This window comes from Eumetopias jubatus, unplaced genomic scaffold (genome assembly GCF_037043125.1).
Source record: "Eumetopias jubatus isolate StellerSeaLion01/CBP00866 unplaced genomic scaffold, mEumJub1_p1.0 scaffold_3, whole genome shotgun sequence".
Lineage (NCBI taxonomy): Eukaryota > Metazoa > Chordata > Mammalia > Carnivora > Otariidae > Eumetopias > Eumetopias jubatus.
In genome coordinates, this window is record NW_028274809.1 from 27287700 (window position 1) to 27304419 (window position 16720).

General features: G+C 38.1%; 1 protein-coding gene across 5 annotated transcripts in view; it reads right to left on the reverse strand.

Annotated features, from left to right (window-relative positions):
- UNC80 (unc-80 subunit of NALCN channel complex) overlaps positions 1-16720 on the reverse strand; it is a 225172-nt gene that overhangs the window by 61300 nt on the left and 147152 nt on the right. For all 5 annotated transcript variants that reach the window (XM_028112210.2, XM_088022040.1, XM_028112209.2 and 2 more), the window contains 7 exons: positions 12080-12261; positions 11450-11581; positions 9294-9480; positions 8541-8672; positions 6718-6861; positions 3433-3533; positions 2352-2438 (listed from right to left, as the gene is read on the reverse strand). In XM_028112210.2, the coding sequence (XP_027968011.1) occupies positions 2352-2438; positions 3433-3533; positions 6718-6861; positions 8541-8672; positions 9294-9480; positions 11450-11581; positions 12080-12261 (965 nt within the window). The remainder of the gene's footprint in view (positions 1-2351; positions 2439-3432; positions 3534-6717; positions 6862-8540; positions 8673-9293; positions 9481-11449; positions 11582-12079; positions 12262-16720) is intronic.

A 16720-nucleotide genomic window follows, 5' to 3' on the forward strand; every position in this document is an offset into this window, starting at 1 on the left:
CATATCCTTAACACTCCTTAGAAAAAAGAGGTATATAATATGGGTAATGGTTTAAAAAGGACTCTACCCTTCACTGTTTTGCCATTCTGACTAGAAGACCGCTTTTCTAGTCCCTTCAAGGCATCCATGTACTTGGGATTTGGGGAAAGATAAGGATTTAGAGAGAAATGCAAAAATAGGAATTTATATTCATGCAAAACAGGGTTATACAGCAAAGCCAAAGTGTTGCCAGCTCTTTTCTCTATTAGCTTGTCAATTACCTAGCTGGGAAGACCTATGTCTGCCATTAAGGCTTATTTGGAGTTGACAGGGAAGAGTATGGCAGACAGGAAATGAAATGTCCATCGTCTTATCCCAGGGCTGAAGGACAATGGAGAGCAATTGTCCAGATAAGTATCTCTCCTACCCAGGGACCCGAGGGAATGGGCAGACACAGTGAAGGGGCTTTTGCCTCTAGTCTCTGCTAGGGTCTCTGACAGAAGTTCACCTTGGGGCCTTTCGATACCAACCGCAATGCCACACAAACATGGTAGGGCACATACTTAACCTGAGTAAGGCCCTGACATTTGGCTTTGATATCCTACCTTTGGCTTTTGTGTAGTGTACACAGGACCAAGAAGTAACAGAAAGTTTGGCTGGAGAGTTTTCTGGATAGAATTGCCATAGACTGGTGTCACTGAGCATAATGCTCTAGCCAGAGGTCTTCCTAAGCTGGAGACATATGGGACATGCAACCAGAACCTAGAGGGGTGTTTAGCACCAGCAGGAGCTGAGGTGAGGCTGTCTCCCAGCAAGCACCACTGGGAGCCCGAAGACCCCAAGTCATAGCAGCCATGGGCTTTGGTTTGCACCAGCCAGGCATCTAGCAACCGGCCAGATAAAGAAAATTGTCTCACAAAGGGAGGAGCCAGAGCAAACGTTGGACAAGAGAGAGAATGCTGAATAAATGTAGGAGTGCTGACAATACTGACTCCGATCTTGGCCCTCCATCTTGTTCATGTCCATTCAGTGACTTCCCTTGGCGCTACGTGTCCCAGGCCCCTTGGAGGGGGATGCAGGTCCTGACCAGAATGCTGGAAGGCTTGTTCTGAGCTTCCTTCTGGCACACAGATGGTGCCACTTTAGATAACTACCCTTACACCTCACCACCATGCTTGCTCTATAAAAGCTGTGGATTAAGGTCTGGACTTAGAAAATAGCTGCCTAGCCCTTGGATTGGTGTCTGCCCCATCTTCCCTGTCAGTAAGTTACTCTGAGTACAGTTCCATATGAATGGTATGGAGTGGCTTGCTTCGTTGTTCCTTCTCAAAGTGACTTTTCCATCTGGAGGATATTTTGCTCTCCCTCCTCCACCTTCCAACAACAAAGATCTTTTTTCTCTCCAACCCCACGTAGTGTTTGGAGATGAAAGAAGTTGGAAGGGAGGAGAATTCCTAGAGACTAAATATTTTTAGCCAAGAGAGACTGAACACTATCCAAAGTTACTATTTATATTTTTTTATCAGTCTGAACTTAAAACTGGATTGGACACTTATTTATATTCTTTTCCTTGTCAACCAGCTGGTGGGCACTCAGGAGAAAAACCAAATCAGTCATAGATAAGAGAAAGGATTTCTCTGCACACAGGAGCTGTACTGTTAAATTTTTCATTCTGCTACAGAGCCATGTGGATACCTCTTCTCTTTCTCTACCTGCTAGGAGACTGACAACAGTAAGGGAGAAAGAAGAAGTCCTCCCAACACAGACATTCACGCAGCCATCTATCCGGATTAAGGTGCAGTTTCAAAGAAGAGGCATTGAGCTGAGAGCCCCCAAACTGCGTATCCATTTAGGGTGTAAGGTGGAGATCCTAAAGAAACTGGTCAATTCTGGAGGGTTCAGGAAGGAGCTGTCTGGGTGGTTTAAAGCAAAGATAGTTGCTATGGAAAAATACACTCACAAATACTTTCCATCTAGGGCAATATTTGCCTCTGTGTGTGTGTGTGTGTGTGTGTGTGTGTGTGTGTGTGTGTGTGTGTATTTGAAAAGAGAGATAGGAAAAGGGGAAAACGACTAAAATGTCATATAAGTTTTCTCAACAGAAAACCAAAATTAAGAACTAACATAAGCAAGTTGTATAATGCCAAAGGAAGACAGAGATGACACTGACATTGAGTGCCCACCACATGCCAAGTAGTGTGTCAGGAGGGGCTTCCCCATACAAACAATGGTGAATATAGCTGACCACGATCTACCTTCAGTCACATCATTAATGGAAATTTATTGAAAAAAATTCCCTAGGACCTTTTCCTCATCTTGCTGTTTCCTAATTGGAAATGAACACTTCTAACTTACTGGAGGTGAAAACTCACCAAGTAGTTGAAGAGGATGTGAGACGTCTGAGCAGGAAAGTCTCCAATATTTAAGAGAAGTTTGCGCAGCATGTACATTAACTCATCCTGAAAGAAGAAGAGAATTTCTACATCTCATTCAGTGGCCACGCTGTAGGAAATAAAATTAACTTCTTAAAAAGTGGGGGAGGCTCTTACTCTTCCCTCTTGTTAATTTCCATTATGTTTGGCATTTTAATATAGTATATGTGATACTTATTAAACAGTATTTAAACCAACTATTATACCTTTTCTTAGGAGCTAAACTATGGAATTAGACAAGTTTTTTTTTTTAATAAAAATTTAGACTGTGTCTATTGGTCATAGGCAAATCTTAGGAAAGCAATACATTTAGTCAACTCTATTTGCTATCACTTCCACGTGTGATGAAAATGTAAGGCAGACCTATCTTGAGAAGCCAGTTAACAAATGCACTTTAATGAACTTCACAGGTCTGCTTCCTAGGTTTTGAGTCAAAGAGATAAAGCTAGGTCGAGAGAGGATAAATGGAGATGTCTGTAATTAACCTTAGCTTTCAGAAACGAGACTTAATTCTTCCAACAAATAGGACCATAACACAGAAATGAACAAATACTTTTTAATCATCAGTGTATTTTGCCACTGCTCAGAAAACTACTTTTATCTCGCATAATCTTCTTACAGGTGGCTTGCTAAATTAGATTTGAGTAATGGACAGTTTCAACATATTCTAATAATCCTACCTGCATCACAGACTACTAAGCAATCAGAATTCAGGAAATGTACCCATTACTAAGAACACTATACCGAATTTAATCTTTGTCTAAAAGACTGAAAATCTTTCAGTATCTTAGGGTCATCACTACTCTTGTACCAAACACATATGGAGACATCAGTCAATGGACCAATTTGAAAGAAAACAGCAAAGTTTAGTACTGCTCATCATTAACATTACCTAAAGCACTTATTTGCTCTGTGTCAGACATTGATGTTCTATGCATAGCGCTGTGAAGCCCACTGTTTGCTTTTAACAGTGTTCACACATATAGCTAAACGGCTGTACTCTAAAGAAAGAGGAATTTACTTGTCTATTGCTGATGGTCAGTTTTTCCAGAAAATGTCGAAGAACTGTTGATGGATCTTCAATCAAACAATTCCATAAGACTTGCTGGGCCACAGCACTCACTTTAGAAGAGAGGATATTGATCATTTGTCTTAAATAGAGATAAAGTGTTAGGTACACTATTCAAACAATTTACTAAGCTTTAATTAGTTTCTCTTTTTTGCCTTAACAAGGTTCTGTGAACTCTTTCTGTTGAAAGGTAGATATTTGTTCTCTTTGCCTCTTATTTCTGAACATTTTCACCTATAAAAAAAAAAGTAACGAAAAAGTATAGGACAGTCTTGAGATTTTAGAATTGCTTTTGTAAAGAACACATTTGTGATTTACAACAGTATATCATTCAGCCTTAAAAGAAGGAAATCCTGCCATTTGTGATAATGAAGATGGATTTTGAGGGCATTATGTTAAAGGAAATAAATCAGACAGAAAAAGACAAATATTGTATGATCTCACAAGTGGAATCTAAAATAAACCAAACTCATAGACAGAGAGGCCAGACTGGTGGTTGCCAGAGGTGGGGGTGGGGTAAATGAGTGAAGGTGGTCCAAAGGTAAAAACTTCCAATTATAAGATAAATAAATATATCCTGGGTCAATAACATACAGCCTGGGGACTACCCTTAACAATACTGCCTTGCATATTTGAAGGTCGCTAAGACAGGAGATTTTAAAAGTTCTTATTATAAGAAAACAATTGTTACTACAGGTGACAATGGGTGTTAACTAAACTTGTTGTGGTAACATTTCATAATATAAACATATATCAAATTATTATACTGTATGTCTAAAATTAATACAATGTTATATATCAACTATATTTCCATTTAAAAAGAAAGAATATATTTGTGAATCTTTGTTTTGGAAATTACCCTAATATTAGGAGTGATGAGTATTTATCAAATTAAAGTCATATTCCAATGTTGGTTGTATGGAGAAATTTCTAAAGTAATCATTTGGTTTTAGGAAATACGTTTTGGTTTAGAATGCATATGAATTAGAGATGATCTTTTATTGTTCACGAGAATGCTTTAAATAGTATCTCCCTCAGTGAGATAAAGTAGTTAAGCCAATCCTAATTAGGCTCCCCCTTCTAATGAGAATGTTTTAGGAATAAAAAATTATTGCTAATGTGAAGAAAGTGCTTCTTCTTTGGGGAGAATGATTGGGCCAAGACTGCCTAGAAGTGCCCAAGCTAGGAAAGCAGGTGGGTGGAAGTGAGCAGTGGATAAGCATTGGAGGATCTTCAGTCTAAAGGGTTTAATTAGTTTAGTTTTCTAAACTAGAAATATAGGATTTAGCATGAATTTATCATTCAGCCTATATTTTAAACAAAGGATACCAATATTTTGCTTCCGAAAACCAACCATCCAATTAAAAATATGAACTATATAAATAAATAATATTAACAAGAGATAGATAAATATAAGCCTTAGCTTTCATGTGTCTTTATAAATAATTAAAACAGGTGTGGGTTTTTCTTAGGTTGAAATTGATTGCAAAACTATCTTTGTATATTATTTTTATTCTAATTGCTGAAGTAGGGCAATTTAACACTTAAAACATGAAAAATACAGAAATACAGAAAAGTAAGACTGGTTAGTCCACCAATCACAGAAACAACTAGAAACATTTTGCAGTGTGTCCCTTTCATACATGTAAAATATATATTTACATGTATTTTTAAATAATATGCAGAAAATATTCTTTGGTACTCAGGTTTTTACTTAGCAATATATTAAAAACTTTTAACATTAATATTCTTCTAGAATGTTATTTCTAACATACACAGAATGCTGTCATATAGAGGTGCCATGATTAACTAATTGCTTGTTGGACATTTAAACTCTTCTCTAATATTTGTTATTTTAAATAATGTACACTGTGCAGCATCCTATAAAGACCATATATAGTTCTCATTATTGCTCTAGGAAATGGCTAGAAGTCAAAATCTGTATCAAAGGGCTTTCACACTTATTAAGGTATTTGACGCATACTGTGAAACTTTGTTCCAGAGTACTTGTATTGAATTCCATACTTCCATCAGCAAGGCGTGAGAATTCTTTTTTGCCTGAATCTTTATCAACTATGGATATTTCCATTTAGAATAATCTTTGCATGGTAGCTGCACTTGTAGTGAGCAGAGCATAACATACGGAGAAGTTGAATCACTGTGTTGTACACCCGAAACTAAGGTAACCCTGTATGTCAACCATCTCAAATAAAAAAATAAAGTAAAAAAATGAAAATATCTTTGCACATTTTCAGATGAAATGTAAAATTTCATTGTTTTCTTAAACAACAATGTTGTTTACAGGTCTTATTGACCATTGGTCTGTGTATTTATATCTTTTGCCCATTTTTCTAGTGGGGTTTAAAAACATCATTATTGAGCTCTAAGGCTTTTTAAAATAACAACATTAAAAATACTAACCTGTTGTCTATCACAAACATCATTCATCTTTACTCCCAGTTTATCGTTTCATTTTGCAACTACTCTATTTATTTTTTAGAATTTGAAATTAAATTTATCTTTTTAAATTTTATTTTATTATGTTATGTTAGTCACCATACATTACATCATTAGTTTTTGATGTAGTGTTCCATGATTCATTGTTTGCGTACAACACTCAGTGCTCCATGCAGAACATGCCCTCTTTAATACCCATCACCAGGCTAACCCATCCCCCACCCCCTCCCCTCTAGAACCCTCAGTTTGTTTCTCAGAGTCCATCGTCTCTCATGGTTCGTCTCTCCCTCCGATTTCCCCCCCTTCATGTTTCCCTTCCTTCTCCTAATGTCCTCCATGCTATTCCTTATGTTCCACAAATAAGTGAAACTGTATGATACTCTCTCTAAGTAGTACATCTGGAAAGGTAATCAAGTGGGACGGTTGGCATTGGTGGTGTCAAGGTAATAAATAAGATTTCTAAGGTGGCCAGAATTACTATTTGATTTTCATGTGGCCAAATAAACGTTATTTGGTTCTCTGGTCATCAACAATACTCCTGGATCCAAGTATTTATTTTAAAATGCAATTTCTTGGTCATAAAGGTAGTGGGACAAGGGGATGAAGACAGTGATAATGTTACCAGAGTATACTGTGAATCTATAATTGTAATATGTACATAAAACAATTCAACATGTGACCAATAGTTAATATCTTCAAGAGCACCCCATTATCCTCCATCAGATAACAGCTTAAGTATTTTATTAGAGTTATTGATGGTTTTACTAGTCAAAATGATACCTGCTACTCCATCTTCCCGCACCTCACCATCCTCCATTAGATGAACGATGGGGAGCACTGCTGCACAGATGCATGCTGGGAACACTGCTTGTGGAGGCTGAGGCACGTGGTGGTTTGGTGTGTGTTCGGTGGTGTGTTCCTCATCTGAAGAGAGATACATAATCGGGGTGTTTTTCTCAGTATTGTAATTCTAATGCAACACCATTTCTCAATTCAAAGCTTTCCTATTTAACCTTCTTTTGGTTATAGATATCTAGGTGTCTTAGCACCATTTGTTGAAAAGACTATTCTTTCCTTATTGGATTTTCATGGTACCCTTTTCAAACATGAAATCAACATGAATATAATGGTTTACTTCTGGTTGTTCCATTCTATTCCATTGATTTACTGTCAATACCAGACAATATTGATTACTGCTGCTTTGCAGTTAAGTTTTGAAATTGGGAAATGTGAGTCTTCCAGCTTTGCTCTTCATTTTCAAGATTATTTTGACTACTCAAGTATGTCGAGCAATCATACTTTTCGGTAGGAATGTAAAATGACACAGTTACTTTTGAAAATAGCTTGGCAGTTTACCCCACAAAACTTGTACATAACTGCTCATAGTAGTATAGTTTAGAATAGCCAAAAGTGGAAACAACCCAAATGTTCACTAACTGGTGAATTAATAATGCAGTATATCCATATAATGGAACACTATCTGGTAATGAAGAACTGATACATGAAACCACATGGATGAACCTTGAAAATATGCTGAGTGGAAGCATCCAGTCACAAAAGGCCACATACTCTATGACTCCATTTATGTGAAATGTACAGAGTAAGCAAATCCATAGAAATAGAAGATAGATTATTTCTTGTCCGAGTCAGAAAGTGTGGATGAGGAACAACTGGTAATGTGTATAAGGTCTCTTTTTGGGACGATGAAAATATTCTAAAATATTAATGGTTAGAGGTGCTAACTATTGCATAATGGTTGCATAATATTGCATAATAACCAATGCATTGTATACTTCAAAATGGTAAATTTTATGGTACACGAATCATACCTCAATAAAATTATATCTGTTATAAAAAATATAAATGAGACTTTGGCCCAATCCCTGTAAGTTGTGATTAATTAGCATTGGTCATTTTTGAAGTTTCCAAGGGTTATACAGCCAAGGGTTGAGGACCACGGGTTTCTGTACAACTTTTTAATGACTTTATAAATCAGGTGATGAAATTTGTGTAATCATGAGCAGTGAGTCCCAGACAGTTATTCATGATTAGGGAAAACACATTTTTGAAATTCTTGGAACTGAAGGGTATCATGTCCCCCCCGCCCCCACTCTAGAATCAGATTTCATTGTAGGAGTAGCATGAACTCTGGTCTTCTTTTGACTGTTAAATTATTCCAGAACAGCACCCTAAAGCATCCTACTGGGTCCTGGCCACTCATTGGAATCTCCTTCCCAAGTAGATTTTAAAAACTGATGTGTGGGTCCCATTCTTGGGAATCTTGATTTGGTCTTGGGTGTGGCCTGGGTATTTTTTTAAACTCCTCACTTGATTGTAATGTGCCAGCCAGGGTTGAAAACCTGCAGCAATAGGATTATTTGCAATGTAATTAAAATAGAGCCGATTTATAAAGGACAATTGCTGGGTAAAAAAAAAACTTTTTTTAGGGTACCACTCAATCTAATATTTGTTTTTTGAACTTCAAGTCCTGAAACAAGTTATTGAATGAAGACAGCGAAGTGTAATAAGAATACTAACTGGCAAATGTTTCAAAACACACACGAGTCATGAGGAATAAATAACACATTTCTAAGAGGACACACCTTCAGCACTAACAGCTGAACGCACAGACCAGACTGACCCTCGGCGGAAGGAATAATTCCTGTGGGAAGTGCTGGAGGTACAGGACGGACTCACAGACAGTCGACGGGATGCCAGATTGGTGACTTCTTCTACTGGCAAAGAAAATGGGGACCGTGACCTTTGGTTTTGTAACAAAGCTGTCATCATCACAACTGTAACTGCACTTACATCACGAGTGTATACTGCCCTCAGAGTGTAAGGCTTAAGTAATTTAGAGTATACTTAACGAACGGAAAAAAATCTTTTAGAAACACAGACAGAAAATTCTTCTCACAGATTTCACAAAAGCAGGGCAGAGAATCCCTGAATTAGAATGGTTTGTAAATTATTCCTGATGACAACCAACAAATTGGCTGCCATTTGTGAAGGTTGATAGTTAATGGACTAACCCCATTTTTAATGATGAAAGATTGACTGCATTTACTTTAATACACACTCTGGATTTAGCTGTTCTCTGCATCATAATCACTGCTTGGTCCATTATCATATTGGTTCATTCAATGTGACTAACTCCCTCCTCTAGAAACAGGCCAACTCCAAAAATGAAGAACACAACAACTTTCCTCTTTCTTTTGCTAGTGTCAGGAGATGAGAGAGAGTCAGAGGGTACATATCACCTCATGTCACATAAAATTGTTAATGTTTATTTCAAAGCTAGTCCTTTCCATTCCTGTAACTTAGACCCCCCAGGAAGTCCCGTGTGTAGGGGGCACCTTCTTCTTCTGGCTCTGAGTTGGGTGTGCAGGTGGGCTCGTAGCAAGCCTCTTGGGTGATGGGGATGGCGGTGATGAGGCTGGCTTCTCTACCAAGACGTTTCTTCTCTTCCTCCTGTTGCAAGTTCTTTAAGATGTGTTCTGCTCTCTGATGGGAGCGGGACACAGCCCGGGCTGAAAAGGATTTCTGTGGAGACACGAAGACCAATTTATTTTATAGAAACTGCTCTACAAGGTCACAGGCATAAAGAGTATTGCCATAGAATTACACAAGTGTGGCACTTTGTCCTCAGAAAATGGAAGGGCACCCATGATTTAGTTCCATGGCCATTTGGTTGTTTTTCTGCCAGGTTTCCAGGTTGTGTGTAACTAAGCTATTCACTTTCATTCAATCAGAATAATTCTTCAAGAATATCTGTAAGTTGTGGGATTTCACCTTTAGAATTTGGGGTGATATCAATGATCCAGTCTTTAAACATTCAAGTCAAATAAAGAATTTTAATACTCTATTCCTTCCCACAACTTTCTGAAATGGTTTTAAATAAAGGTCATTTATGTCATAGGTTAATAAAAGCGAACCAGAGAGAGGAGGAGGGATGGGACCTCTCACATAAACCATTTAGTTATATGATTTATTTCATTTTTGTATCTCGAGTGTCTACTACACGGTAAATACTTAATTATTGTAGATAAATAGAGTGGCACACAGCAAATACTTAACAATATTTGTAGAAACAAAGTGAATAGAAATTATGAGAGTTGATAGGGTTACTGAGGTTGAATACAGGATCTTTACATAAGACTAACATTTTCCTATGCTGAATGGCACAGTAGCAATTAAGGGCATTAGATGGGCCACGTGGCAATTTATTTGCATGCCAGGGGTTAAGCTGATTTACTATATTAAGTTAAGGTAAGAATTGTGGAATGAGAGAAAGAAAACTGGATATAGAATCAGGGGTCTTGCTTTCAAATTCCTTGCAAACTTGGGATAGAGAATGTACTTGGCTCAAATGAATCCATTGTCTGTACAGGAGACAAATCCAAGATCCTTATGCCAGTGATTCAGAAGCTGAATTTATGGTATAAACATTTTCACAGGTAAAGAGCTCAAACAGTTCTCCAAAGAAATGCCTAGCAAAAGTGCGATGTGTAAAAATGTTCAACCTAACTTCATACAACCAAGTGACTTTTTAAAGAATCACAAATAAAAAAACCAATGGCTTTGTTTTTTGCCACTCAAAGTGGCATTAAAAAAAATAATACTAGCTAATTTGAATAAATATGACACACTTTCCTGTTCTATTGTATGTGGGTAAAATGGTAAAATCTTCCTGGGGCTATTTTGGGTGGTGTATCAAAAAATCTTTAATATTTATATACCAATTGCCCTAAGTTCCATGGGAATTTGTGCAAGAAGATAGTCATGGATTTGGGCCAAAGAACATATCCATGTTCTTTTCCTTTTATTGATTTTCCATATTTTCTACATTATTCTTATAATTCAGAAAATTCAACAAGTGAAAAAGGCATATTTTGCACTCATTTTTTGCAAAAGGCACACATTCTTGGTTCTTCTCTATGAATGGACAGTGTTTCTAAACTTAACTGCTTATGAATTATATTACATGCAGCACTGATATATTAGAGTACGTAAGATCTGAGGTCTCAGAGTGATATCTGTGATGATGATACTAATGATCAACAAAATGAAGAACAGACCAAAGCCCAAACAAGGAAATAAGAGCTGCCAACACAGTTTTTTTTCTTATTCATCCAGGGTCAACCTCATTACCTTTTGGGTAGCTTAGGTATTACAGGTTAGACGAATATCTTTGTTTTATAATAACTAGAGACAAAAGTGCTACCGTTGGCCAAGAAATCAATGGCTAATGCTTTTAACTGTTGTAAAAGGTGGCTGCTACTGTGACCATAGAACAAAACTGCGTTGGCTTGGAGGTCTGCAAATGCTCACTATGGGATATTAGTTGCTTCTATTCTATTCACAAGAACAAAGACCTCTCATGGCTGATTTTCTGTGTTATGACATTCTTATGACAAGAATGAACAAATTGTCTCATGCGCTCATTGTCCTTCTCTCTCATATGGATACCACAGAGCCTGAAGAGATAAGAAAGAAAGTGCCTGTTACTCACAGACTGGTCTTCATTAATGGGGTCCTGGACACTCCCGCTGCACTGAGGGACCCAAGGGGGGTCAAACATTGGGACAGATGGCATTCCAAGCACTGGTGAGGGCAGGGTGAAGTTTATACTGGGAGGCGGGATCTGTTAGTTGATATCAGAAGAATGAGGTAAGATGGAAAATAAGCTAGAATGAGTCTGAAGTATAATTATGAAATCATCTTATAGAGTACATGATATTACAAAGCACAGGATGAAGGTCTCTGGGTCTCAGTTTACTCATTTAAAAAATGAAGGGTTTCAACTATATGATCTCTATTTGTGTTAATTATCCCATCCACGAAAGAATATCTGTATAAATATAACAAAGTACCTGAAAGATTATACTCCAACCTTTTGTGGGCATACCTCTGGGGATGGCTTATAGAAACTTGATTTTCTTGCTCTACCACTCTTTTTATTTCAATATTTTTTAAAACAAGAATTCATTCATATATGAGTTAGTTTTACTTATATAATCACAGAGGGAAAAAAGAAAGAAGCATCTCTTAGGCTATACACTGTAGATTTGAGGTTCAAGGATTTAAACAAGCCTTGGGTTGGGTTTGCAAATCTAATTCCTATGGCAGAAGCATCCCTCACCTTAAAAATCTGCTGTGCTCCTTCCTCCATCCGGGGCCAGACCTGGTAGCGAAACCTCCAGAGTGTGTGGAACTTGAGAACGGCGTTCAGCCTCTGTACTGTCTCTGGGTGGTGGAACTCGGACATCAACATGTCAGACACAGCCTCAGGGACTTTCACCGCACACAGCAGGAACATGGCAGCTAGAGACAGCCAACAAATCATCAGCTACACACCTTTTAATTTTGCTTGGTCCCGGGGAATGGGGAGAAGCAGGGAGCTGTTCCTGTCTCCTGAAAATGACTCCTGAGCTAAGGGAGCCAGACCACCAGCACTGGTAAAAGCAAATCTTCTTTCAGCCACTGAAAACCAAACATGATCCTTTGCACCATCCACAATCTTCCAATATCTGGTGAAGGCAACGACAGCATGATATTTCCGGAGACTACCTCATTCCAAGCAAAGCTTCCTTTGGCTCAGAGTGAAAAGTGAATGTGAGAGGAAGCAAATGAAAAAAGAAAATGAAATACTGAAATATCCTTTTTAGGAAATGATAAGAATCATGTCATAGTCATCCTGGGACAGTGCACAAAAATGTCCATTAAAAACTGTCCCAGTTACATTATATTAAAAATAAAATCCACATTGTAGACTGTATTAGAAACCTCCACCCTTCTGAGAGATAGAAGAGATCGAGAAGCCAAAAGAGATTTCATGGATCATAACACCACTGCTGTTTTTTAATTTTGGGAAAAGTCAAATATCAATAAGAGAAAGGTCAAGTGCCACAATAAGTTACAAAGTTAATGAGTAAAGGGGCAGAAAAATACACTCTGTAGCATAGATGGATGAGCTAGTGTCAGTCATAAAAATATAATTTAAAATTCTCTTGTACTTTTTCCTGGATCATCAAAACATACTCAGACAATTGTGTTAGGACAGCTGGGGTTGAGTATCAGCTCTGAAACCTCTCTGCTCTGTGCTCCCAGGAGAGCGTCTCCACCTCTCTCAGCCTCTGTTTCTTTAGTGGCAAAATGTCAATGATGATGATGATGATACCTGTCTCCAAATTTGTTGTTAGAATAAGATAAAATAATGTATGAGAAAGAGCTCTGTGACGTGAAGAGTATTACACACTTCTAAAGCATGTCTTATTTTCTAGAGGCAATGTGGCGTATGGGAGGGACATCTATGTATGCAGTCAGAAGACCTGGGTTTGGTGTCCTGGCCCCGCTGCTTCTGATCTGCGTGCACACGGATAAGTCCCTTCAACCCTCTGAGTTACAGTTTGCTCATGTATAAAATGGTTGTTGCGGGGATCAAGCACCCGTGTGCTGTGGTTCTATAAGAAATGTTAGCTCTTGTGACCATTAGTGTTTGATAAGCCTTTTCTTTATCCGACTAGTTCCTTACATTTCCACTCTTTCTCCCTTCTTTTCTTTTCTTTAAAGTGTGCTCTGTTCTGTCTCAATTTTAAACACCACGGTCTCTCTTTACATCATTGCAAGTTGGAGTTTTATCTACCTCATTCCTAGCACCGAAGCAGTTTTCTTGTAATGCTCACTAATCAGTAGATCCAGTGGTACTTTTCATAGCATTTGTTTCCTTTTCATTTTTAACACTTTCATGACCATCTCCCTGAAGAGCTATCCTTTGCTTGCATGGTTTGAGGTTGAGCTCTTCTACTTTTCTGGTCATTTTCCAGGGTATGCTGCTGGCTGCCTGTCCTCTGAAGGTAGGGAAGGCCAATGGCTTAGTACCCATCTTTCTGCTCTTTATTCCATAGATTCTTCCCCCAGAAATCCCATCCGTGCTCACTGCTTCAGCTGCCACAAAGATCAGATTTTTTTCCCGAGCTTATCTCTACGTTTGCCCTTTTTTCATTAGCTTTAATGTCATGTCACCAACTATACGTCTCCTAACCATCTAAAACCAAACTGCTTTCTTTACTCATTGCTGCCATATTCAATGCATACTGTATACACAACACTACTCTCTTTTCTAGAACCCTTGAGTGGTTTTCCACAGTTTAGCAGAAAGTCCATACTCCTATGAGTGTCATTCAAGGGCTTTTACAATCTGAGTCCCACTCACTTGTCTAATACCATGGACTGGGGACCCCTCTACAAAAGCCACCCCGGTCTCAATTCTTCCTCAGGCTTTCCAAATAAGCCCCATGCATTTCCACACCCCACGTGGCTTTGCATACACCATTCTCTTCCTTCTAGCTTTCCTTAAAGCCCGTATATCTGTTCATATCTTCCATGGAAGTTTCCATATGTCTCCTATTTGCGGAGGGTGCCTTTCCCTGTACTCTCTCTCAGAAACATGGGGTAGAGAAGAAAAATCCAAGCTTTAATGCAAACAAAAATATTTTACAAAGACATTTGTTGCAATGTAGTATAAAAAGCCATAATAAACCGAAATTTCCATTCGTAGTCCAGGTTAAATAAATTGTTATGACCATTCAATGAAATATTTGGTAGGCATTAAAAGAATGAGGTGAATCTTTCAGCTAATGATAAAAAATGGTCTCCTAGGGAATGCTTCTAACCACTTCTCGTTTGGGGCTGCCTAATTTGAATTGGTTTTTGCTCAAATAAACTCTTCAAATTTTTAGTATACCTCAGTGTATCTTTTAACAGTTCTGGTAACATAAGAGGGAACAGAAGAAGACCACGATGGCCCCCAAGAACAATGAACAACCAGGTATAGGTACCTGTGGAGCCCCTGACATTGCAGACTTTATTTTAACTTCTTCTTCTTTTTTTTTTTTTTCCTGAGAGAGAGACAGAGGAGGAGCCGGGGAGAAGCAGAGGGAGAGGGAGAGAGAGTCTTAAGCTGGTCGTGGAGCCCAACCTTGGAGATGGATCTCACGACCCTGAGTGTTTCTTTTTCCATACTGGGTCTGAAAACTGGCCAGAATTAGACTGGGTCAAACTGGCTTCTGAGGACTGATTCAGATTTAGAAATTGGGCTGGGTCTGGGGTCAGACTGGGTCTGAACTAAACCAGACTGGTCCAATATGAGGCCTCAGGTGAATAAAATTTTATTCTAAGGCTGAACAAGTAGGTTCACCTTATCAAAGGTAATGACAGTGGCCACAGTGGATAACTTTTAACTATTTTAGAGAAGCTTATCCATTTATAAAGTGCCCTAGAGAGAAAGCGGTCTCAGCCAGGCACTCACTATACTTGGGGGTAGCTCTGGATTTTGGGAGGGAAATATCTTTTGCATCATCTTTGCCTCCTCATGTGTCCACGGCATTGTGCAATACTGCCAGAAAAATTTACTGTTTGTCCCAGATGAAACCTGACATGTTATTCAAAAGGATTTATTTTTAAGTAGCTCTATGGTCACAAGTTGGCCAAACTGGAAACTAATATTGAGAGCCTGATAGGAACCTTTGTTTTTAATGCCTCCTCTCCTAAGTCAAAATGAAACTATGTGCTCCGAGGGAAAGTAAAACATTCTGAAGCCACTGAGGAAGGATTTACTAAAACATTCCAAGGAAACAGCTGTAAATCTAGAACCTGGGAATCTTTTGATTTCCATCTTAGTTGAAGATCTTCTCCGGGATATAAAGAAGCGATTTGAGTGAGGATAATGTAGTTGGATGGCTGGGTAAGCATCTTGACATTTAAATTATATCCCAGTCCTTTGAGGAATTGCCAACTGTACCTAACAAATCGAGTCTTTACAAAAACAGAAATGCAGCCCTAGAAACAATTCAAAGCCCAAATATCCTTTTTACCAATCTCCAAACCCCTATTCATCTGAAAAGGCTTTCAGATATTGTGAAAAATGTGGATTTAGGAAACAAAAGCCCTTCTTGGAAGAAACTTACATCCGTTCTCTATGCCTTTGAGATGTAAATGTAGTATCTGGTTTTTCCCTTGAAATACAAACTTCAGGGAGGTAATTCTTATCAGAATACCATTCCTCGCGACCCCAGTGCAGACCATTCTGCCCCCGGGTCCTGTCCCTGGGCTTTAATCAAACCACCTCTTTGCACCAAAGATGTCTCAAGAATTCTTCCTTGGCCGTTGGCTTCAAACCCTAATGTCTTTCCTACATCAATGTGATCTAGAATAATCTTTGATAAATAAAAACTAGTTTAAGTTTGTTTATTTAATTAAAACATACTATCAAAGTAATCAGCATTATATAATACTCTTATTCTAATAGGTTTGCTAAAAGTCAAATGAACTTACGTTATCTCTGTTGTAGAATTTATCAGCAAGAAAGAGAACTTAAAATGATGAACTGTTCCTTGTCTTAAGAAATTTTCATGGTAAACATTATTGTTAAGGATTAGTAGATGTAAGATTTACTATGAGGAAGAAGATACTTCTAGAAATTGTGAATGTATTAATAAATTTGCCAATCCACAGAATGCTACTATCACAGGCCACAACTGCTTACTTCCTAGTTACCACTAGGAATGAAGGATTCTAAGGGTTAAGAACCCTAATCAATATATGTAATTAAAACTACTTAGAAATAATAAGGATGAAAAGTAGGTAACTAAAGTAAAATGACCGGTTGTTCCAGAATGAGGAAGATTAAAAAACGTAGAACAAAATCTGAATGGGTATGAAAAAAATTGTAGAAAATTTGTAGAAAAGGAATCTTGGAAAGTAAATATGACATGTGGTTAAG